Source organism: Lissotriton helveticus, chromosome 4_1 (assembly GCF_964261635.1).
Source record: "Lissotriton helveticus chromosome 4_1, aLisHel1.1, whole genome shotgun sequence".
Classification (NCBI taxonomy): Eukaryota; Metazoa; Chordata; class Amphibia; order Caudata; family Salamandridae; genus Lissotriton; species Lissotriton helveticus.
The window spans coordinates 384,881,564-384,907,907 of record NC_136063.1 but is presented as its reverse complement, the minus strand read 5'-3'; the positions used below and the strand labels follow the sequence as shown (position 1 = coordinate 384,907,907).

General features: G+C 43.5%; 1 protein-coding gene across 5 annotated transcripts in view; it reads left to right on the top strand.

Annotated features, from left to right (window-relative positions):
* The window catches only part of OXR1 (oxidation resistance 1), a 1,544,927-nt gene that overhangs the window by 1,064,565 nt on the left and 454,018 nt on the right, over positions 1-26,344 (top strand). For all 5 annotated transcript variants that reach the window (XM_078686888.1, XM_078686887.1, XM_078686886.1 and 2 more), the window contains one exon: positions 8,492-9,270. In XM_078686888.1, coding sequence (XP_078543014.1) covers positions 8,492-9,270 — 779 coding nt within the window. The remainder of the gene's footprint in view (positions 1-8,491; positions 9,271-26,344) is intronic.

Here is a 26,344-nt window from a genome sequence, read left to right as displayed (position 1 = left end):
GGCAATCTGACTTGAGTCTTTAGTCTTTTAATCTTTTAGTCTTTGAGGCTTTTAGTATTTGTGACATTTGGTCTTCTTAGGCACCTTATGGTGTGAGTAAGCAACGCGGGCTTGGTGCTCCCACAGACTGACAGGTCAGCAGTGGCACACCAGTAGCGCAGCACAACAGCAACACTGAGTCCCAGCAATTGCCGTATTAGAAGGATTGTTAATCACTTACCTCCTCCCCAGGCAGTCACTAAATGCCGCCGCCTCCACCCAAACGTTCGAGGGGTGCTCAGATGTACTTTAAAGGTAACTCAATCCATCGTTTTAGTGTTCCTTAGTCTATTGACAGTCTGCCTTTTGGTCAAAAGACTGTCTGATTTTCTGCCAGGGCAAGGAGCAATAAGGGGGAGCAAATACCTCTCCCAATTCCCTACTGGCCTGCGACTCTCCCCGCGACCGTATGCACTCACTGCACCAACGCCATCTGCCAAGCCGTACGCCAAAACTCACCCGGCTCCCGGTGTGAGTTGGCAAAGTAGCAAAGACTGCAGGGTGATGAGGGAGCACAAGAGCAAACAGATGGGGGGGGGGAGGAGAAGAGGACAAGTGCGGAGCGGGTTTACAGCAATTTTTTCCCTGTACAGCAATGTCCATTGCACCAATAAAGATGCGACTCAAGAACAGAGGCAAGTAAATAGCCTCCTGACACTGCGGTGCTTTAGCGGTTCCAGCATATTGCATAGGACCCCACCTTCTTTTGCTGCAGAGTGGTGTGTGGCTGGTGACTGGCTTGCTGTTCTTGCCTGGAGGCGGGCTTGAGTACAGGAGAGTCTCCACAGGGAGGAGTCACACATTTTTTATTTGTAACTCATGTAGTGGTGTAATCTAAAAAGGGTTTAGAGATTTTGGTGATTGAAAAAAAAAAACAAAGTTAGCAGAACAAGCATATATCCCATTGCACAGTTAACCTTTCATGTGTATAATCTTGGTACCTCTGTCAGTTTTTTGTTTACAGCCACCTAATGGGTATGGTAAAATGCCTGTTAATTCTGTGGTTTATTTGATTTTTTAGCTTCTACTTTAAACCAAAATAATAAAAGTATACATTCATGCTCTGTAAAGCTATTTGGGGAAAAATTGTTCCGACCTTGATTTATCTCTTAACACAGATCAGGCAAAATGCAAAATGTGTGCTGAATACTGAGGATTTCTGTTTGTTAATCCTTTTTGACCGCTCTGCTATCCATTGACTCAGTTTTTGGCTCACTGCCATTCTTTTATTTGGCTGGGTGCTGGTGACCAGGTCCCAAACTGTTTTAAAAGCTACTCTTTGATTGATACCTATTTTTCCTAGATGGGTCATTTGACCAAACACATCCCTTTTGTGTTGCAGAAGGCCCCTGGATTAGATATGTGTGACTGTTGTTTAACATGTACCTGGAGGTTTGGAGGAAATTGGATTGCGTTCAAGTGTGTCTTAAAATTACATCTACAGAAGATATTTATCTGCAGAACTGTCAATCAATGGCTGCCTGAAGTGCAGTCCCAAAGAAATTGAATGTATGTTGCGAACAACCATGCCTTCCTCTGTTCAAGTTTGGCGCAGTGCAATTATTCACTTGGTATTACATCTGTTTTCTGGTCACATCTCTGGGTTGTCCCCTTGACTATACACTGGTTTCCATGCTGTGCATCAATTAGATCTCGAAGTTCTAGTTCTGCAGTCACTCCTATCTGATAATTCAAACAAGGCTTAGCTGCCTCTAATTCCAATATCACTGTTAAGACTCTTTTTTCGTGCCTCCTTGATGGAAATGCCGTTATTGATACTTAGCCTTCTGTTGCAATTTCTCCCTTGAAATCTATTTTGCACACTACTGCTAATTGATTCTGACACTAGTAAATTTGGTCTCATTACCCCTACGCAATGCAGTTTTCATTAACTTTCCTGCACTTTCGGCTTGAGCTAAAACTTTGTTGCTAGGCACTCAAACCCCTTACTAATTATCAGCCTGCTTACCCATTACTTGCAAGTTAAAAAGAAAATCGTATTGTGCTCCCAAGAAGCTAGAAATAAAGCAGTTCACCATCTAGAAGTTCCTAGGTTTCAACCTACCGGTTTCACCTGAAAAGCATTCTTGGCTGGCGGTTCTCTTTTCTGTAAATTGCTTTGGGTGAAAGAGAGCCTATATTTCGAAATAGCCTCTTCGTATCTCACATGGTGGAAAAGCAAAATCTCAGAATCTAGAGTCTGTTCACTCACGTTTCTACAGTCAAGTCAACCATTTCAAAATGAATAATTTTAAATGCTATTACCAGTATCTCGCATGAGGGAAAAGCAAAATCTCAGAATCTAAAGTCTGTTCACTCACGTTTTTACAGTCAAAAAGTATTTCTATTATTTTTGTTTCACTTCAGAGGTAGCCCATATCATAATGGAAAGAGTGCATGTGGTAATTTGCCAGTACTTTAGTTTCTAAAAACTAGATTCACGATTAGAAGAGGTTGGGTATCTTTGAATACGCATATTCTTCAGCGGTTAAAGTATGAGTCAGAGTATCAAGGTTTTCATCAACATCCTAAAAGTCACTTTTTGCTTTAATATTCCACAACTTGGGACTGCTGTTTAACCTAACCTAGCAGTCCGTTCCATTCCGAATCCTATTTGTTTCACGTCTGTCCGTTTTTCACAATGTACCAGTTCTAGACTCTTCTTTGGGTTGTCCTCTCGACCTTTTGAGGTACTGCTTTGAAAGGTGAGGAATCTATGGTTCAAAGTATCCATGAGAAGGAAGGCTTAATAGCAGACAGGTCAGTCTCGTCTACTCCTTTGTACCACTAGCCATCTGGGCTAGGAGTTACCAAAACCTTTAATTGAGAGGGCGTATGTAGCTCATTTTGGGTGTTGTAATACATATGTTTAAAATTATAATAATAGGTGCATTCTTCACTAAAACATTTTTTTTTCCAAAACTCTTTTTTATTGAGTCATCAGATAAAATAATCACATATGTCGCATTGAAGCGAATGTGTAGATTATACTGTGTAATAGTTTCGAAGCAGGTGACTTCTATATAGCATTTATAAAACAAGGAAATAAACAATTCGGGTCTGGAAACGACAGCCCCTAACATTACAAACAACTGTGTCATGTACCACAAAGTAGAACAATGGTCAAATCCGTCAATTCCTTCCATATATGGCATAATCTAGTGTATCAGCATGATTGACCTTTGTAATAGCCTCATATGGTTTCCACTACTGCCGGTGGTGGGGGTTCTAGCATGAGACCCCTGTAATCTGCCTATCGTTTCCATATTTTAAAGTGTTTTTGCGGGCAACCCTGCGTTTTGAATATAGGCTGTTCCAGGCCCACAGATCAGTCAACGCCTGCCTTCCCCTTCCATGCCTTCTATATGTCTCTTTTTGCCAGGGTAAAGCCCAAGAATAACAAATGTCTTTTATAGATATTTCCCCCAATTTCGTCTGTAATATGCAACAGTGCAAGCTTAGTAGAGAGAGGTATGTCCAACCCAGCACTTCTGATAAACAAAGAGTAACTCCCCTCCAAAACCTGCCCAGCGCGGTACACCCCCAGATCATATGCAGAAGTTGCCTTCCTCACTGCCACATCGCAGGCACATAGGGGAAGCTATCAGCTCCACCTTCCAAATCCGGTATCTAGTGAAATAGGCACGGTGTAAATTTGTTAACTGAATAAGTCAGACGCAAGATGCTATTGCTGCACCTCTCGGGGATTCCAGGGCCTCCGTCCAATCATCACTGTCAAGAGTGCCCAAGCCTGCCTGCCCTTTTTCCCTTAGTGAATCTAAAGTCGTGGATAGGTTTGTCAATAAAGTTTGATATATCTTTGAAGTTTTATGATCCCCTAAATCTCTTAAAATACCTTTGCCTCAATTGTGTTGTACTTCGGAAGAGAGCCTAAGTGCACAACGTATAGGGATAGGGCATGTCTCCGTTGCAGGTATTTATAAAATTGCGTATGTGGCATGGCAAACTCGTTTCTGAGCTCTTGAAAGGATTTCATTGTGGTACCGTGCATGACATTCCCCAACATGGAAATGCCTATGGCGTCCCATTGCTTAAACCCCACTAATGTGGACACTTGTGGCATAAGGTCGCTCTGCCAATAGGGGGGTCTCCCTTGTCAGTCGTTTCCACCACCCATATAACGCATCGATTCCTTCCACACTCCGAAGACCAAGTGGGTGGCCAGCTGCAATTTCCGCAGCTCTGTGGGCATGTATAGTAGTTTGTGGGGCAAGACATCTCCTATAAGCCACCTCTCTACTCGGTACGCAGGGTCATTACTAATCCCATACCACCAGTCGTTCAGGACCAGGAGGTGGGAGGCTGCGTGATATTATTGGAGTGCGTATATCAAGGGAGAGAGAGAGGACTAGAAAGCTAGTCCAGATCCCCAAGGGTTATGTGTAGTATCAACAAGGACTAGCCAAAGGTGACCTAAATAGGACTCTAGGCTGTGTTTGTCAGCAGGCACCTAGTAGGTGTTTATAAAGCCCTCACCCACCAACCTAGTTGGTGGCATGCTTCATCATCGGGCCCACCCAGTGACACCTAGCGTGTCCTGGGTGTGCTACGACGCCTGATTACAGCGGAGCAGGTATGTTGCTGAGAATGCAGTGTGGTGTGTAAAGTGGTGAAGATTAAAATGGCTACACGGTGTTCCCAGTACCCGAGGGTAAATTAGATTTTAATGACTGGGTCTCCGTGGGTGGTTAAAAACAAGGCAGATTGATGTTTTGGTGGTGGAGTTACGACCACCTATATCCAGTGTAGGTCGACATGTTTCAGCCACATAGTCGAAAACACTCACTTAAAAATAATTTTTTATTCTTGCACGCACTTTTATGGTCCTGAGGAAAGCCAGCATACAGAAGGCACTGGCTGAAACATGTCGACCTACACTGGATGTAGGTGGTCGTAACTCCACCACCAAAACATCAATCTGCCTTGTTTTTAACCGCCCACGGAGACCCAGTTATTAAAATCTAATTTACCCTCGGGTACTGGGAACACCGTGTAGCCGTTTTAATCTTCACCACTTTACACACCACACTGCATTCTCAGCAACATACCTGCTCCACTGTAATCAGGTGTCGTAGCACACCCGGGACACGCTAGGTGTCACTGGGTGGGCCGGATAATGAAGCATGCCACCAACTAGGTTGGTGGGTGAGGGCTTTATAAACACCTACTAGGTGCCTCCTGATATTATTGGAGATCAGGGGTCGCTCTTCCTCCACAATAAGTTGATTGGAAGCACATGCTAAGTGCTACTCTAGCGGCCCGATCTTGCCATAGGAAGCACCCTAATGTTGAGTTGCCGGAACCAAGAGATAGATATCTGAAAGGGGTGGTTATACAATTGATAGAGAAGACGAGGGAGGGATACCATTTTAAATATCGCTAATCTGCCCAGTATGGAGAGGGGCATAAGCGCCCAAGACTCCATTTCCGTCTGTATACGCGTCCAGATGGGGGCAATGTTCCTACTCCATGACACAGGCTGTGTGGCCGAGACGTAGACCCTGAGGTACTTAATCCCGGTTATGGCCAGTGTTACTTCCACTGTCCAGGTGCCCATTTCTGAGCCACCCCGAATGGGCTACAGGATCGATTTCCTAGCATTCATATACAGGTCTCAATGTTGACCGAATATCTGCATAATGCGAAGAATTCGGGTTCCGCTCGATGCAGATCCGTTAAGAAGAAAAGGACATCGTCCGCATATAGGGCGATACGATCTGATTACCCCCCCCGCCCCCCGGCCATTCAAAACCCCTCACTTGTGCATCAATTCTAACCCATGAGGCCAGCAGCTCCATGGCTAATGCAAATAAATATGGGAAGAGGGGGCACCTCTGTCGGGTGCCACGTCCTATTGGGGAGGGGATCCGATATCTCACCGGCCACTCTAACCGTGTCCGACAGGTCAGCATATAAAAATCTATTATGGAACATGATCCTTGGTCCTAAGTTGAGGTGCTGTAGGAGGGCACACAAATATGGACTTCCCAGCAAGTCAAATGCTTTATCTATGTCTGCTAGCAATAAGGCTGCTGGGCCATCCAGTTGATCAATCGCCGCTACTGCATTATGAGCTTGTTGAATATAGTGACGGGTCGCTCAATGTGGCATAAAGCCAACCTGATCTGGGTGAACCAAATCCGACATATAGGGGAGGATACGATTGGCCAAAGCTTTGGCCAGCAATTTGGCCTCCACATTCAGCAATGAAATAGGACAATACGATGAATGCTGATCTGGAGGTCGGCAGGGCTTAGGAAATACCGCAATTTCAGCATGCTGCCAGTCTGGCGGAAGTCTCCCCTCCTCGAGAGCCACATGCAACACTTCTAGATAATGAGTGTGTAATTGAGATTGGAACAATTTATAAAACTCACTCGGGAAGCCGTTGGGGCCTGGTGCTTTCCCAGAACGCAGGTCAACCAGGGCAGAACTCAGCTCCTCGACTGTCAGCGGGGCATCTCAATCTGCTCCTGCCGCATCAGAAACGGCCTTAGGGGGTAGATCGTCAAGATATTGGTGAATCAAGGGCTCCTACAGGGCGTCATTGAAGGTATAGAGCTCTGCATAATAAGTCGCGTAGCTAGAAGCGATTTGTGCAGGATCTGTGAGAGTTCGGCCATCATCGCTGAGACTACCTGGTATGTTTACCGGGCGGAGAGTCCGTTGACACAAACGGTGTGGAAGGCAGCTTGATTTATCAACCTACTGATAAATTCTGCTGCGGGAGGCTAGCCAAACTAAAACATTATTTTACTTAATATTTGTTCTGATAATTTTGAATAAACACCAGAACGTTAGTGAGAGCTAATGTGCACAGGGATGATTGAGCAAGGGCCGGAGGGGATGTTGGTAGTGAATAGTGATTGGCACAATTGCTGGAGGCATGCGCAGAATAGTTTACTCTCTAGTTTCTCTCTTTTTGTTGGCTCATTGGCTTTACTTAAGTGTCCTAATTTATTGATTAATTGTCAAGCCCCGCAGCATGTTTTACTGTGAGCTCCACTATACTTAAAGGGATTTTACCAAAATGCTCTCCTCATCCTAGTTGCCACTAACAGGCTACATGCTTCACTCATTGGCCTCAATGAAGTTCTAAAAATGTGGGGGCCTATTAACAAAGGTAAATTAACACGTATATCTACTCAAATGTCAATCTACTCCTGCACCTAGGTGTAAAAAACACTTGTGCTATCCATTATTTCCAAATATAGCTATACATCCAAAGTGTAGGCTTACATGTCTTCCCACTTTTTAATTCAGCCGGTGGAGACTGCCAAAACTGAATTTGTGAGAGTAAAGTTACTACTAATAGCTTTTCACAAGTATGTGGTGATCAGAAAATTATTAAAGTGTAATATACAAAAAAATATTTTAACACTATTTTATAATATAATTTAAAATATTTATTAACATAGAACTAGTAAAATAAAATGATGGTAAATAACTCATTAAACTAAATGTGTATTAAATAATTACGTTAAATATATTTAAATTATAAATAATATTTCTGAATAAATAAAATGTGTTAAATCCTACCCACAGGAACATTTTTATTAATTGTTATTGAATTTTGTTAAAGGTTGTGTTGCATTAGTTTGTCGTATTTATTTTTTAACACAAGTGTAATTTATTTGTAAATTAAGTTTATTATTAAAGGTTATAATAATAAAAAAGAATCTGTAAACAGATTATGTATTAAGTTGAATTAAATGTATTTATTTAACATTATCTTATAGGAAGTATTGTTTTAAATCCATGCGTCCATTATTTTCTGTCGGAGTGAGTTGTATTAGCTGACAAGTACTTGCGTGTGGTGCTTCATTTAATTCAAGGCTGGGACGGAGTACATTTAGTACAGGTTTTTCACTTGTAGGGCTGAAGTAACTTTAGAAGCGTAGTGTATGAATAGCAATGGGCTTACTTATTTGTTGTTGTGCATTCTTAGTAGCCTGCCTCTCCTTAAAACATCTCCCATTGTGTAGTAGATATTCATTTTTCCCACCTCTGCCCCTGTCCCTCTGGCCTTTAATACAAAGTAGTAAACTTGCCTATGTGGAGGTCTCCCCCATAGAAAAGACTGATCGAAAGAGATGGCGGTGGAGATCTTTACCAGTAGATTTGTGAAAAGCATTTTGTAGTGCACAAGTAGTCCTACTGTAGTGCTACTTTACGTACTACAAAATGCATTTTGTGAATGAGGGCCCTAGTTTGGCTGCCTGGATGTTTTGTAACCAAGACGCACATGCGCTGCTGACTCCGGAGCAGGGTGCGCACCGATCTATCCTGCCTACCCCCTCGAGGCCTGCAAGGAACCCGCCTTGCTTGCACTATAATGCTTGTTTACGTCTCTGAATGATGCTTTAATCGTATTGAGTGAAATGTGTAATGTAAACACTTTTTTAAAACTTTACATGTTTGATTTTAACAGGGATATAGAACACTTATCCCAAATGAGGGATTTCTACATGTCTAAGAAAATAACAAGAAGCAATACCGATGAAATGGATGCAAGGATTCGAGATCCAGGGACGGATAGTGCCAGCACCGCGCCACGGAGCACAGAGGAGTCGTTATCAGAAGATGTTTTCACTGAATCCGAACTATCTCCGATAAGGGAGGAACTTGTTTCCTCAGATGAGCTTCGACAAGATAAATCGTCTGGCGCTTCATCCGAATCAGTCCAGACCATAAATCAATTGAACTCGGACTGTTTAACCAATTTATTAGACTCTGCAGATGCACCTAGCGGTGATAAGACTAGCCTTCAGTTGTCTGCTGATGATAGTGGTTTTTTGAGTCATGCCAATGATTTGGAAAAGCCTGAAATTTCAGTGCGCGATGTGGAGGATTCCGTAAATCACCAGGTTAAAGGGAACACTGACAGAACACTAGAAGACACCCATCTCCAAGAAGGTGTATCTGAAGGGACTGCCTCCAAGCAGCTTTGTAAAAATGTTGATAATGCAATAAAGGAGGAAAATGCACTTAGTACTAAAACCGCACCCGAGTCACCAACAAAGGAATGCACTGACCAGGGTAAACTGTTAAAACAGCCGAGTAGAGACTCTGAAGCAGAAGTGGAGGAGCTGCGACAACTTTGGAAAACCCACACTATGCAACAGGCCATGCAGCAGAGGGAAAACATGCAGCAGGCCTCGCAAAAAGAAACCAAGCACCTGGCTCCTACGACAGATGTGCATGCAGAGGGTAAGCTCCCGGTATAACCATGATGGTGTAAGACTGGCGATTCTCTCTGTTGAGAATTGCAGTTTGTGAAAGGGCAGGCAGACCTTTTGAACTATTTATATGTTTTTACGTTTAACAATACCTTGCCAGTTGCCTTGTTTACATGGCATCCTCTTTCTCGTTCTCAAATCTTCAGGGTGAGGACTCCTTCCAAGAGAACCCCACATCAGTGTATTTTGGGATTGTAATACCATTTTTAAAACTAAAAGGTAGATGCAGTTAACAGGATAACGGAAATTAAAATACTTTTCTAGATATGGAAAGTCCCATTAGCTATTAATTGCAAATGTTGGCACACCTCGTTAATCATTTAAACATGTAGCCCTTTTAGCAATTCTATCATTAAAAAATAAGGACTGCAGTTTTTCCCTTCTGATTTTTTTCCTCCTCGAATTACTGGCTCTGCACAGAAATCCTTCCATAAGAATACTGTGCTATCATATCCGTCACATATCCGTCACTCTTATAAGTGCAAAGGAATGCAGTTGGTCTCATACATTTTCCAAAATGTCTCTTCAGTCTGGTGTCGATGGGAATGCACTCCAGTACTGTAATATTCTCACCTGACATGTGTCTGTATCAGCAAATTATAGCAGTACTGGTTGGGTGTACTTAATGAACTATAATTCCACCCAAATATAAAATACATTTCCCCAACAATTGTTTTGTTTCATTTTGAAAAGGTCTAGCTTCCCTTTTCACCTAATACCCGTTCAGTTTGTTATTTATAAGTTAGGGGTATTCCAGTTCTCTGGTAGGACACTTATGTTATCAGGCTGTATGATTATCACGGTTGTATCATTTATTTGTGCATTTGTTGTATGCATTTACATGGAGCAGAATGAGCAGCTGCATAAGGTGGTCAGGAATGTTGCTTCGCCTGTGGCTCTAGTTGTGGTATTGCATTGCGATTCATTGTCTTGCCCATCTCGGCAGGAGCTGCAAGCCTGGAGTCCAAGAGCAGTAAACCTGGTGTACAGTAAGAGAGAGCGAGAAGGGGCAAGGGAGACATTGCTAGTCTTTGTACGTTATAGTGCTGTCATTTTCAGATAAGGAAATATATACATGTTTTATTATGCATGGATGATACTTTGTTGATCACTTAATTAAAAAACTTACAATGTGACACTTGCATTACCATGTGACATTTCATAAATATCCTGTTAAATTTAAACTGTTTTAAAATACAATTAAAACCTATGTGATGTAATCCAAGCTACAAGGTGGAAACCGGTTTTAACAGCATTGTTCTAGTTGTAACATTTCATAAAGTCTTATTGTACATGATAGGCCCAATACACATAACATTTTCTATTTACACTGTTGAAATTTAATCCACAATTCAAGTTGTGCAAAGCAATTAAAGTGCAATGTGCCTTGCTTTAATCCCCTGTTATCCGAACACTAAATAATAGTAATGGATTAGACCAATCTAATGAGTACATGCAATCATATACAACTGATGATGAGAGCAGAAGACTGCAATTTTCCTAGATCCTCAGCCTAGTTATCCGAGGTAAGTACGCAAGTAAATAAATAATATTTTTTTGTTCCATTGATAACCAACTTACAATATACCAATATGCACATTCCATGCTTAAAATCACATAGTGACAAAGTCCTAAAATGCACTTTTAAATTGATTCGAGGTTTTAAGAGAAGAAGAGATTTTTTTATTATTCACAAGCCTGTATCGGTCGTTGAGGATTTTAAAGTGCTATGTGCTGATTTTGTAAATATCTTCTCAGTACTTTGCAATTAAAAGGCTTAAAAACCTCTCACGTTTTCGTCATGAATCAAACCATTCGTGCAATTATATGACAGCAACCCTTACTAACAATGTATGTCGTTCCTCTCAGTATGGTGAAATACTACAGGAGTATAACCCGTAAACCACGTCGGGAATAGGGTAGAAAGGTAGAGAAAACAAACAAAATCCCAACAGGTATTATTCTGGAGACAATTAAGCAAGTATGCTGAAAGCATTACTGGTACAGAAATAAGGAGACTTGAAACAATTTTAGATATCGGTTGTTATTCATCATATACTTTTTAACAGAAAGAAGGGAAAGAAAGTGATACAGTTATAACAACACTGTACGACAAAATCAATAACAACCCGATTGTACTTGGTGCTCAAGTATGTGCAGGTGACATAGGAAGCGACGCAAGTGACAATAATGGACAGCGTGAACGGCGCAAGGTGAGTGATTGTGAAAAATATATACAGTGAGTAGAGACATGTGGCTCAAGGGTAAGTTAGGTTACGATAGTGACTTTTTAAGATAATACAAGATTCAAATGAGCCATTGGAGAAAGTGCGCCATGTATTGCGCTGTGTTGTCGACGACGTTTCGATCCTCCTTATTTGGGATCGTCTTCAGGACTGGGTTGTGTTGTTCAAAGGGTGCTGCGGGAGGGAAAGGAAAGATCAGGGCTGGGAGGGGTTGCTGAAGGCGCAAGCTGGATGAGGACGAATGAGTGCGACCTGAAGTGGCGGGCTAAGTGATCAATGTGTGCGGTCTAAGTCCCGGTGTGGTCTGGAGACAGCTAGTGGCGGCAGATGGCGCGAGCGAGGTACCACAGAAAGGTATCGCAGGCATATGGCTAATTAACGGTGTGGCAGCGCGTAAGGCAACAGGTAGCTAACGTGGCATAAGGATCGGCAGATCTATTTAGGCGCGGAGTATGGCATGATATACGGTAGTAAGGCGTATAATGGCCGCTAAGCCCACGTGGCCCGATTGAAGGAGAAGTAATGTGAGCGTTGAATGAATGAATGAATATCAATTTGTATGGCGCAACTTAACCCGGAGGCATCAAGGCGCAAATGATGGAAACAGCTGAGTAGTCGGAGGCTAGTAAAGGAGGATTACACGTTGAGTAGGTTCCTCTCAGTATGGGCATAAGAAAATAGCATAATAATCTTTATTATACACATTTAGCCAGTTTACCCTCCGCTACCTCAAACTTTAAGAATTTACCAGTAAATGGTAAGTTTTCTCCCAGCAGACCAATACTGATTGACGACATGTGCGAATGGCATGTTGGTTAAAACCCTGTTTTATCAGGCTTCTGCGTTCTCCCGTTAAAGCTGTGCAACTACAAACTATGTGACAAACATCTTCTCTGTGATAATTATAGAGACGGCATTACATTGGAATGCCCAACCTTTTTCCAAACTGGCAAATTGCCTAACATGAGACTCCTAAGCTTAAATTTTGCTTTTAGACCAAACCACCCAGATAATTCTGGGGTTTTAATTGGCCGTATGATGAAATTACCTGCCAAGCGTGGGATCTTTTCGGTAGGGCCTCTCTATCCATCAATGATGACGCTTTCTTGCTGGCCCTGCTGATCACTCTATTAAATGTGACTTGTGAGAGGAGTAACGCCCCTTATTCTATTGCGTTAAAAGTAGTCATGACCAGATTAAAATGGTCATGGGCTACCGTATTTCTAGGGTTAATTATGGCCTGCCAAAGGGTTGTCATCAGAGTGTGATTATGGCCTTTTTAGGTCCCGCCTACTCCATTCCGCAGGAATGAGTATGCGAGTCTAATGCAGCTAAACCACTACTTAAACCCAAGGCTCTCAAAAGGCTCCCAAAAAGCGGATTTCGAGAAGTGCACGTCCTCGTGCACGAGCTTGCCCGAGCCTTCTGCCTATCAGCCTCCCTCCCACCTCCCCCCTAATTGCTTTACCTTTCACGGCCTCGAGGCCGTGAGCTACTTGAAAGAGATCCGCTCCGCAGCTAATCTGACATCAGCATCTCTCCCCCTCCCACCTCCCACAGCCGTCCTTTCTGCCCGCCTCGCACACCACATACGAGCTTGCCCCACCACATAATGTGCACCGTGGTTATTTTTTGACAGTGTGCAATGCTTTGCACAATATTCCAGTGCATGTTTCTGTTTGTTTTAGCTCGCCAAAGCGCACGTTTTCTTCATCTGCCTACCTAGTAATGCTTCTCTTCCTCCCTGCCTTGTCTCACCCGTGTGGCTCTCCCCTGCGCCCTTCCATGATGCGCTCTCCCTAGTGTGCTCCCCCAACCCACGCTGCTTTCATGTCTGCGTCCTTCTCAAGCTCCACCTTGCTATTGCATGTTTGCTCTCCCTGCACCATCTATATTGTTCTCTAGCTTCTGGTACCCATTTACTTCTGCCCTCCAATGTTGCTTCACCCACTCTCAGGCTCACCTCCTGCTCCCCCTCTCACAATGCGCGTGCACTCCCCCCCACCCCTCCCATTTGTTCTCTATTCTTACATTTGTTCACATCAAAGGGCTTCTCCCAGCGTGCTCTCTGCGGCTTCTCCTCCCCTAATTATTCATGGCCGGCCGTGCTCTGCGGCTTCTCCTCCCAAAATTATTCATGGCCGGCCATACCTTCAGTTTCCCGGCCGCCCCCCACTTCCAATGCATGTCTTGTTTGACGAAATGTTACTCAATGACCTTGCTTTAAACAAGAATGCCCTTAAGACTTTCTAAACAGGCTTATTCTGCCACCCTTATTCTGCTGTTAAGTGCTGTTAGTTTAACTCGCACAAAGTCACATTACGTAAAGAGAAAGTCTATATCCAAGTGAGTGCTTTACCCATCACCCACTGAAACTGCTGACCTGTTGCTCCGGCATGTACACAAGAGTGGCATACACTACGCACTACGATCGCTGCATTGTATGCGGCCATATTGCTTGTGATGTTTACTTCTGCTAGCACTCCGTACTGTCACCAAGCTAGCTCTTAGGGAGTCTCTCGTGTGCTTTAGCCTGCAGTTTATCGATGTAAACATCCCCCGCATTCCGCTGGGGCGCCACCCCCTGCTGCACAGACAGTGTTCTCTACGTTACCGTCTTGACAGCCGCCCACTCAGCCAGAGTCCTAATGTCGGGGCGGGAGTGGACTTCCGGGGTATATCTTCACAGCGCTTCAATGGTGCAAACCCTAGTTTCTCTTGTGCAGCAATGTGCCAGAAGCGCGTCCCTGCCTCGTCTTCCCAGCGCACACACCTACTCACGCCACTGAGCATCAGCGATGGGTGGTAATACGACCCAAAGGTGAGCCGAGGAAATTGCCAGTGCCCACCACACCCAGCGATCGTAGTGCGTAGATCGTAATGGCTTCTGGTAACACAAAGGCACCCGAGTGACTTACGACACACTTAATATGGCCAACAGCAAATACATGCAAACAATACATTCTGCAGGACCGCTGCTGCCCAATGCAACACATGCATTGATGTCAAGAAATGGAAAAAACACTGGTAAATGTAAGCATAATTGTATAATAACTTTACTGCCTTTTTGGATTTTTAAATTACCTTACAATTCTGGCGTTGGCGAATCGATTTTGGTGCATCCTACCACTGCCTGCCACTGTTATCATAGCATACCGATCATTAAAAATGCTGACTCTCAAAGGCCCCGATCTTTAACATTGGGTGAAAGTAGCTTGTATATATAGTCATCTTGTGCTCTCGTTATTCCTCATTACAGAAAACAAAAGAATGCTAGCTATTTGGACAGCAATTTACCATTTTTTACGGGTTTCCTATTCTAGTTTGCTTTTGTAGCTGAAGACTTAGATAGATATCTCGTACACTTTGATACGCAAGACTCACAGCACTCACAGGGATTACACCATTCTCGAGATGCCTTCCACAGGTGAGTGCCATTTAAATAGGTGATAACACGCATCATTCCCTGTTTGTCTCCACATCCACTAGTTTGAACACATTTCCTCGGACCTTGCTATCGAACAGCCGTGTTGTGTTGACGTTAATATAGAACTCTGTGACTGCCTGTGCCTTGCATTAAATACATTAATTATTGCGATCAAAGGCATGCTTGTTGATATTAGATATGTGACACCCTGCGTTCTTCAATATCCAACATCTGATACAGTTGTTATACAGAAAGGCGTTCTGCCTTGGAGCTGCTTACTTCTGAAAGCTAAAACCTCTTTATAAACACACACAACCACACACACACACACACACACAACCACACACACAACCACATACACAACCACACACATACACACAACCACACACATACACACAACCACACACAACCACACACACCCAACCACACACAACCACACACAACCACACACACCCAACCACACACAACCACACACACCCAACCACACACACACAACCACACGCACAACCACAACCACACACAACCACACACAACCACACACAACCACACACAACCACACACAACCACACACAACCACACACAACCACACACACACACAACCACACGCACAACCACAACCACACGCACAACCACAACCACACGCACAACCACACCCACAACTACACCCACAACTACACCCACAACCACACTCCCAACCACACACACAGCCACACACACACAACCATACACACAACCATACACACAACCATACACACAACCATACACACAACCATACACACAACCATACACACAACCATACACACAACCATACACACAACCACACACAACCACACACACAAGCACAACCACAACCACACACACACACGCAACCACACCGTCAGTGCACAGTTTCACCAGGCACAGACACCATCAGTCATCAGTGCATGCTTTCACCGGGCACAAACACCACCAGCTGTCAGTGCACACTTTCACCAGGCACAAACAACACCAGCCGCCAGTGCACGCTTCCACCAGGCACACATCACCAGTCGTCAGTGCACGCTTTCACCAGGCACACACACCACCACCAGCCATCAGTGCACGCTTTCACCAGCCACACACACACACCACCAGCCATCAGTGCACGCTTTCACCAGCCACACACACACCACCAGCCATCAGTGCACGCTTTCGTGGCGCACAAACACCACCAGCTGTCAGTGCACACTTCCATCAGGCACACACCACCAGACGTCAGTGCACGCTTTCACCAGGCACACACACACCACCAGCCATCAGTGCACGCTTTCACCAGTCACACACACACCACCAGCCGTCTGTGCACGCTTTCACCAGGCACACACCACCAGCCGTCGGTGCACGCTTTCACCAGGCACACACCACAAGCGTCAGTGCACGCTTTCACCAGGCACACACACCACCAGCCGTCAGGGCACGCTTCCACCAGGCACACACACCACCAGCCGGCAGTGCACACTTCCACCACAGCCCCACTCAGCACCACCACAGCACCACTCAGCACCACTACAGCATCACTCAGGGGCACCACAACATCACTATGCGCTACAACAGCATCACTGAACGCCACTGCATCACTTGTCCCCAAAACAACATTACTCCGCGCCACCACCGCATCAATCTGTGCAACCATTCAACAACAACTGGTTCAAATATTTTCTGTCAATGTTTCAAGCTTTATTACAAATGTCATAAAAAGATGTTAAATGTGTTCACTTCTGTTCTTGTTAAAACATTGTGATTTGTCAGATCAATACATGTAAGACGGGGGAAAACTAAACTTGTACCTTTACTAATGCTATAGATGTAACATTTGCTAACTTTATAACTATTGGCATTTCTAATAACAAAATTAATACTTTTATATTTTGAAAAACAAACAAAAATTTAATTTTTTTAACATTTTACACACCAAAAGCTCAAACTTTTCTATTGCGAGACCTATTGCATTGCAAATGCTTGTTTTAATTTGTGACGGAATTTAAAAAATGCTCTGAAGCTATTTATATTTTGTCTCCCCATGCTTTATTAGAAATTCATTGGTTTTAAGAATAATATCTATAAAAGAATCAGTTTACCTTTTAAGCACAACTGACTGTAGTAATCCAGCGATGTTAACGTGTGTGTTTGCTGCACTACATCTTTGTTAAAAGGCAGCTGGGAGAGCCCGGTATGCAACCAACAAAAATGAATCTTCTAATCCTCCTAATGTACACCACAGAGTGAGGCACTATCTATGAGACTTCAGTGCTTTTTCTTGGTGATTGTTTTTTCTCTTCACACAAACGGTTATGTGGCCACCTCATTCATTCGCTCTAGTGATTCTCTGATGCTCCAATCACTGAAATTATGCTTGCACAGATAACCTTATTTTTTTGTTATCCTGAATTCTAAACAAAATATACATTTGAAGAAACCTGCAAGAAGCCCATGTTAATTGATGGCTTAATTCTTACACTGTTGGCAACATCACCTGCGCTATCTAGCATGCATTTCGCTGAGTTGAGATATGAGACTAAACAACTAGATACTATGATTGCAGTGAGAAAGTCTGATAATCAACAGCAACAGTAAACTTACTAAGTAGGGAAAAATAACTACAATAAGATCTGTTACATTGCCAAAAGAATTTCAGGATTTTATCACATTATGAAGAACCACCAGAGTCGGATTACCATACAGAATAACCTTGTTCCATTTCAGGAGTTCAGCTATAATGTTGCGATTAGGTATGCTATTCTCCTTGTGGCTAGCCAGTCTCCTGCTGAATTTCATGATCCCACCCTGTCTATATAACTCTCTCGATCAATGGGTTTAAAATATTTAGTGCAAGGCGCTAAACACTGGAGCCGATAAAAGATCTGGAAGCACGAAGCAGTAGGTGCACTGCAGTTGTTGGACTACTAATCTGCAAAATGAACTGTATATACCACTTGCCCAAAGTCTACTTGTTATCCTTTCTTCGCTCAGGTTGTTGAACCATTGTAGGTAATATGTTCTAGACAATGTCTGAAATTCTGGACAAGTTCCAAAGTAGAGCAATCAACCTAACAAAAATATTTAGGAAAACCTACAGTCTGTCAATTATGACAATAAACTTAGTCTCAAATTTCTAACTTGTTCCCTAGATCATCAAACTTGTGGGTTTGAATATTGCAACGCTCAAAGAGTGCCCCGTTTTGCTGCAATCATGAAGGTTACTTGGCCCAATGACGGGCTGTTTGGGGAGATGATTCACAGAAGAGCATTTAGCGGTCATCCATAGGATCGTCTGTGGATCGGACTCCCTCATTGTAGTGCTTTGGATCAGTAGTGGGAGTTCTATAGAGCCTGTAAGAAGGCACAGCAAGATGGTACTTTACATTGTAGGATATCTGCAGGTGGAACTTCCAGGAGTGAGAGGAAAACCGGTCACCCTCAAGAAGGAATCTTAGCGCAAAAAGGCCAGCCTAAATATTGCTAATACCAATAAATTCACTCAGTAGGCACCTTGAAAGAAACTTCCACAATTTTGGGCAACACACATTATCAAGCCAAGCCTTCTATTGCTGCATAGCTGGCAAGCAGATTTTCCAGGCGCAGGGGTGATAGTCAGGGGGCTGTAGTAGAACAGATCTCTCAATTGGTGGCCAAAGATGGCACCACATAAAAGCTGGTGTCTCCCACGCACAGCCTGTCACATAGTGTTGCGCTGGGATCATAATTGCACCACACTATCTGCAAACAGGTTTGTTGACTCAAGGTGAGAACAAGATAAATCCATGCAGGAATACAATTACAATTAAAAGTAATGAGAACCCTACCTTAACAAAAATCCTAAACAACGTTCAACTGTGTAACAGTCTCCAGGAAGATCTATGTACCTTTCCCAGGCTCTTTTTGTTTCAGGAGCTAAAACCTTTCATTTTCCTATGCATTGTTCTAGCAAAGCATCAGTGAAGCCCATCTATAATTGTTAGCAATGTCCCAAAGACCTCTGGGTGCTAGTTGCACTTCACTGATAGCCACACAAATATACTCTCTGTAAATAATTCAAATCTCCTTGAAGAAGAATAATATCCTCTAATTAAGGGCAGTTAATTGGCAAATCCCTGTATTGATGCTTACCCTCCACTGATTTCTAACACAGCAACTCGTTTTAAAATAGTGCATAGGGGGTTGACATCTTTATTTATTAGCCCATTACTAATATATGTTAGTACAATTGTCTTGATTTATAAGGAGATCCAGGTGAAGAAAAACAAACAAGGCCTCTAGTTTATATGGCTAAGCATTGTGTGGAAAATTACATGGAATTTTCAGTCTTACTTTTTCTCATTTTATAACTTGAACAGATCTTAAAGCAGGTTAGCATTAGTAAGCTTCTTGCCCTGCCATTGAACCCCCTTCCGGGAGAATCTGTTTAAAGAACTGATGTAGAAATTCAAGCTGGCCATCCCCTTATTAAAAGTGATTAACGAACTTGTTTTTGAACAGTTTGATTGTTCCAGTTAATGCCATTGTAATGACTATACCACTGCTAGCCATAGACATTTGTCTGATGAACACTACTAGCTAAGCTCTGAGAACAAGTAGCACTGTTTTCATTCCAAGCTTTGCTCAGTGATTATCTCAATTCTGAAATATTTACATCTGGAAGTGGATGATGGTGTTGGATCATTGATGGCATTACATCGGTCAGTGTCCTTTGGCCATGTGACCTTCACTGAATTTCTAAAGGTAGCCCTTTCTCCATCCGCTCTCGCTTTGGGGTCTGGATCTCCATCTTCCAGCCACAGAGTGTAGTCGGTACACTTCCATTATGTAGGTGAAGATGTCCCCATCTTCTCTCTTGTGACACGCTAAACCAGGGGCATCCATACTGGTTCCAGTACTCCGATTCAGACAACACACAGAGCCGTACTTCTATACATGTACTACAAAATCTCGCCACAGACATGCACTCAACATGTACAACAAATGTCGGCACAAGGATCTGCGTGTTGCGCAATAGCAGACTTTAACCTGAGAGTGGCCAGTAGGTTCTTCTCTCCTTAGCTCAGAGAAAAAGGTCTGGTCACCACTGCTTTGTGATGCACTCTGGCATGGACAATAGTCCAAGGCCGTCTATGCGGGCACACTAGGTAAATCCGTCCAGGTTACAGAATGGGTTCTGGCCCTCACATTACAAAGGACAAGCCTTGGCCACTGTGTGCACACACTGGATTAATGTGATACAAGGGCAAAAATAAATGTCAGGATGCCAGTTTCACATGCAGTCAGGTACTCGTGGTAGGTACTTGTTTACCATGTAGGAGACGTTCCCATCCCACCACAACACATATGAAACCTCCATGTCAGGGGCGGCTGGTGACATTTGAAAATGGTGAGGCGTAACATTGTCATACTGCACTGCGGCGAGCGAGTGTAGCGTGCGAGCTCGAACAACCTACAGGGGTTTTGGGGAGTCTCCCCCTAAGAAAATTTTGAAAAAGAGTGGCCAAACGGTGCATTTTTAAGCAAATTTGAGGAAGCAGGAAGGTTAATACAGCAATTTGAGAAAAACAAGGGAAAAAGGGTTTTTGGCTCCCAGAGAAAACCACAGGGCGCTCTGCCAAGAGTAGACGCAATATGTACTAAAACTCCTATATCTTTTTGTGGTGCAACAAGGTGGGTGGAGAAGACCCTTTAACCGCCCAACAGTATGTCAGGGAACCCTACATACAATACATATATTTACCAAATGCCTTATGCACACACTAATAAGTAATCATACAGTCGTGTCTATGTAACAACACAAGTATAAACAACCAAAGCAAACAGAAACACGAGGAATTCTTCTGCACAGTATCTTTTGCAGTTCAAAATATTTAATTGTTCCAGAACCAGCCAACCGACACGTGTTTCTCCTCAGGGCTGTAGTTAAGGTTGCGTGAACAGAAAGGTCGCTCCACCGGTGATAATTCCGACCCGGCAGGGCCTGTAACCTACCGAGGAGTCGCGGAAACATTTTTCCATACGCGACGAAACACGTGTCGGCTGGCTGGTTCTGGAACAATTAAATATTTTGAACTGCAAAAGATACTGTGCAGAAGAATTCCTCGTGTTTCTGTTTGCTTTGGTTGTTTATACTTGTGTTGTTACATAGACACGACTGTATGATTACTTATTAGTGTGTGCATAAGGCATTTGGTAAATAATACAGCAATTTGTGCTGGATCTAATAAACCTAGATCGTTCTCTGCACCTCCCCTCCCCTCACTTCACACAGCTTTGCTCTTGTTCCTTCACCCAGCTCCACTGTTTCTTGACATTTAACAGTATGTGTTAATTGCTGGCACTCTCAATGGGACTCATTTTAGCAACCTCAGAAGCATGCGAATGTCTTAGCCCTGAACGGTTTGAGATTTATGGCCTATAAATCACTTTTAGACCTTGCAGCCGGCAGGGAACCCGGTGGGCCTTCGTTGCCTGAATACAGACATGTGATGTGACCTTTATGTTGTACATGCATGTTTACAACAAATGCCTAAACCAGATGAGCTATCCTGTTCGGATTCGTAGCCATGACATGTCGGTTTAGCACCACACTCTGCAACAGGCATCTAAACACTCTATGCTGTCTTATGAAGATTAAACCCGGGCCAGGGGCCTGCTGATTACAAACAAATCTCCGCACAACTGCACTAACTCGACAAGCTAGTCTACCAATATGCTAATCGAAACAGTAAACGGTTAGTCTAACAGCTCTTCAGTTTCTGTCTCATGCAGGGAGCTTGGAAAATGTATCATTCACGCCCACGGGCAGCTTCATAAACTGTATTATCCAGCCATCAACTGCACAGACAAAAATATTTCAGTTTCAAACACAACTACCACCACCGCAAAGTTAATACACATAATCAGCCTTTACATTTCATACATTTTAAAGCGTGCTGACACTGTTAGCCCCGATCAGTCAGTCAAGTGACTTTTATTATTTAACTTTATTTTTTTTCACGAGATTTTGCACAATCACTAGTGATAAGCCCAAGCGCCGGGAAGAATGAGATTCATACCAAATGCCTAATGCACTTTTTTGGTGGCAGTGTGCTCGACCTTCTTAACTTGGAAGGCTATTAGATGTCATCTGTGTTTGTCTGTCTGTGGCTGTGTCCCACGAGTCACAGTTCCATAAACACCATTACCTCTATGTACTACGAATATTCTTCTATACAAACATTTGCTTCTGTTGGAAATGCTTATTTGAAATAAGTACAAATTCAAGGAAGGATCAGATAACTGCCCCACCAGCTCCAATATTTCTTAGCCTCTTTGTGGAGGCAGACGCTATTATATTTTCGCAGCGGGTTTTTGTGAAGAGGAAAGTGATGTGGAATATCTAAAGAGACACAGCACACTCTCCAGGAGCCGGGCTGACACTCAAACTCTGTCCTCGCATGCTCTGTTGAGTCATCAGCCACAATGAATGGTGGGACAATTCAAGGGACCAGACACTCACTCTCCAGCCGACTACAGGAATGGAACATTTTCTACAGATTCGAAATGTCAGTTGCAAACAAGGAACCTTTTCCTGCCCTCTAAAGCAAGGAATATTGTCATCCACCACTCACGGCTCGCATGCATCGCAATACTGGGGGTGGGAGGGGGGTTGTAGCGCGGGGGTGGGGGCGGGGGAAATTCAGAATTAGATCTAAAACTTACCTCACACACAGCTGGTCCGCGCCACCTCTGCTCCCCTTGGCGCCTTCATGAACGGGGCTGGAGCAGACTGGCAGCCCCTCTCAGCCAATCCTGGCACTGCCAGCAGCGCCAGGATTGGCTTAGGCACGGCTACTACTTGCCCGCAGCACGCCCATTAGGAGACCGAGGGGCTCCTAATGCGCAAACCAGTTCAAACACAAGTGCGCATGAGTGGGCACGGGTTAAAAATGTTCCCTCCGTCCCCACTCATGTGCACTTGTGTTGTGCTGCTGCCTGTTGCCCCCCACTGGTCTGACAATCATGTCAGTCAACATGATGCCAGACCGCCCACCCCCTTCAGTCTCTGAAGGGGTGGGCGGTCCAACGTCATGCTAACTGGCATGATTGTCAGTTCTCCCTCGGGCCTCGGCGTCTGTGAACTTCGCCGAGGGAGCTGCAGGCGGCTGCAGGTGGGGGGGCTACGCCCCCACGCCCCAATGGACGCACCCTACCTGCTCCATGTGAATACCAGTCGGTGTTCTATGAGGACAACTCAGCAACATCCCTGCTCATCTCCTTGTTTAGTGAGACGTACTTGAGCATAAAGATTTGTTAATAAACACTTACACATAATATCTTTAGTAGATTCGACTGCCTAGATGGTGGCAATAATACACTCCTTCTTGCTTTACAGAAAATAGACCCTTTCGTTTTCAGCACTGATTGTTTGTGGTAATAAGAGAGATTTGAAACATGGGGAGCCCAGTGGTTACAAAGGGTGAAATGGGAAATAAAAGCTAAGCAGGTTTGGGTCGGCATAGCTGCATAGAGTCGGCTTCCAGACAGCACACTCTGGCACAATGGAGTTATGAAATCCACTCAAAAGGTCATTCAACTGCTGACCACGCTGCAAAAACTGCAGTTTAAGTTATGCAAAAAAAAACGGCACCCAGAGATCACGCTTATTTCCTTCAATCATGTGGTTTTCTTAACGTCACAGTAATAGGAGTGTGAGACCTATTACTGAAATTGAAATATAGTGACTAATTTTTGCTCGTTGCTTACAGTTTAAACCATAATGCTGGAACAAATCCATATCATTGACTCCACAGTAAATTTTGTGCCTTCAGTACCTTATAAGTACATTGCAAAGTAGAAATCGCCCTGTATTGTAAGTTTTTTAAAAAAAAGATTGAATGCATCTATTACAGTTTGTAATGTCAAAACTGTTAGATCAGAACTAAAATGCACTTTCTCCATAACCATACGAAGATCACTGTCTAGAGTTGTAAAATAACTTTTCACATTTTCTATACTTATTTCTCGTATCTGTTTAGCGGTTTCCCTGAATATGGTTACAATGATTAATGCCTAACCGCCATAGCTGCGTAACCAAGTCTCATTTGGACCTGGTTAAAAATTGTGAATAATTATTGAAAGCATTTACATCGGAAAACTCACTAAAGTAGTAAATATTTTGTGCAGTTGAGGCCAAGGAAGGATTGTGAGACCACACTAGGCTATCATACCTGTACTATGTTTTATTACCTGAATCTTGCCATATCTAGGCTTCACCTTGTGAAACTGAGGAGGTGTTTATTTGCATGCAAACTCCAAATACATGTTCCATTATCAATCAGTGCCTCAATTTTGGATACTCCAAAATTCTTCCAAAATCAATATGGAGATTCTTGACAGTGTCAATGTCAATTTCGCTGCAACAGTTCTGGTGAAATGACCTCACATGAAGCTTGCTGGATCAGTTGAATATCACAAAATCCAGTAAGATTACATCACTTGAAAAAAAAATACTCCATGTAGCAAATGTAATGAATTTCAGGACTTGCCAAACATAACTGCAGGGTTGCTGCAGGTTGTGGGAGCAGGTCTGGTTGCAGCCCATTTGTCTGGCCAATTCAAGTTTAGACTTTGAAACCAATTCAAATATGTACGAACGGAAACTTAGGAGTGTTAAATGCTTTGGCTCCTCACCTTCAGGTTGCTCTGTAAGAGAAGTCTTGCACTCTGGCCATTGAACATATGAGTCTAGTGTGTTTATGATACAGAGTGCTTTGTTGTCAAGTTAATTACCAGTGTTATATATTCAACACAGCTGGTGCTGGCAGGATAACAGTTGAGGATTCACTATTAACCATTCCCTTGTAGTCAACAATCCAAGCACACACTGCTTCCTTACATGGCTGTGAATCACGGAGTGCTCTTGGGTGTCATATAGGTTATTCAGCTATGATGTCCACTTTTTAAAGATCTGAGACTCGAAGAAAGCTTGAGCGTATTATTCAGCCTGTCTGTGTACCTCATTGGGCTGGAGGTTGAATGGATGATAGAACTGTAGTAGAAGTGAGACTACTTGAAAGTCTTCTGTGAGTACCTTGGAGAGAAATACTAGTCCTTGGTGCAAGTGCAGATCATATCATAAAATAACAAACCACTAAATCCAGCCATCCTAGTAACAAAGTAATGCAGAAAAATCAGTTAGCCTGGAATCCCTTCATCCTATTACACCGGATATGTTACAGAAAGTCATTGCTAACACCAAATAATCAGCAATAACTTTAATCCCTATTCTATACTCACTGAAAATGAACGCCCTTTCCCTGTGGGACTATCGCACAAAGATTCTGGTGTGGCCAACAGTATAGGAGATTAAACAGAATTGTCTAGGTGCCTGCTGTCCACTGCTGGGATATCTGGATTGAGGTGTACTATGCATAGCCCCACACAACTCTAGCAAGTTGGCAAATGCAGAGGCTCTCTGATGTAAGTGAGAATGGAAAAGACATTGTAGAAGTGGTGGTTATGGCTTGCTGCTGTCTGGTATTGTTTCCTTCCGGGTGCTGTTGCAGACAACACATGCAACACAAGCAGAGCCTTGGACTGCTGTGCCAAACTCCTCCCTTTTTCTGTTTTTGGGATAACCATCTATCAGTCTCCCCTCAGAAGTGCCCTAGCTGAGTTTTATTTTTTCTGTTAACGGTTGTTGGTTCTGTCAGGAAATAAGTGTAAGAAACCAATCAAGCTAGTTGCATCTAAAATTCACCCCACATGTGAGTCTCTTACTGTTACTTTTCAGCCTGTTTTATCAAGTGCAGTCACTTGAATAACAAAGATTTCAGTTACCTTGTTTCAATTCTCCCTTCAAACATATGTTTGTGATCAAGACTTCTAGCCGCATATTACTTGCCTTTGAATATTTCTCTGATGTCAGACTGAATACAGAATTGTTTGAGCTGTACCCCTGCACGCTGGTGGATGGCATTGTTTGGCTTTGCGTTGGCATTATCTCGTCCGGATGTGATGTGTAGGATACCTATAAGTGCCACCCGAGTGTACTGATGGCGGTTCTTTTCGTTCTACACCAGTCAAAGCAGATCTGGAGAGAGCTACTCCAATCTTTTTATGACTGACTTTTCTCGACTTAGTATGAAGGCTTTTTTCGAGATTGAATCTCCTGGTGTGCCAGAGATGTCTCCTAAGAAGCCTATAGGCTTCAAACCGTATGGTGCCTGTCAAATGTCTGTGACAGACCCTCATCTGGTTTGCCTCAGGCGGGCCTCGACTCCCAGACCTGCGTGGACTGCCGCGCCATGAGTCCTAAAGTGCTGAGGGAACAGTCCAGGGGCGGTTTACTTAAGTTCACAGACGCCGAGGCCCGAGGGAGAACTGACAAT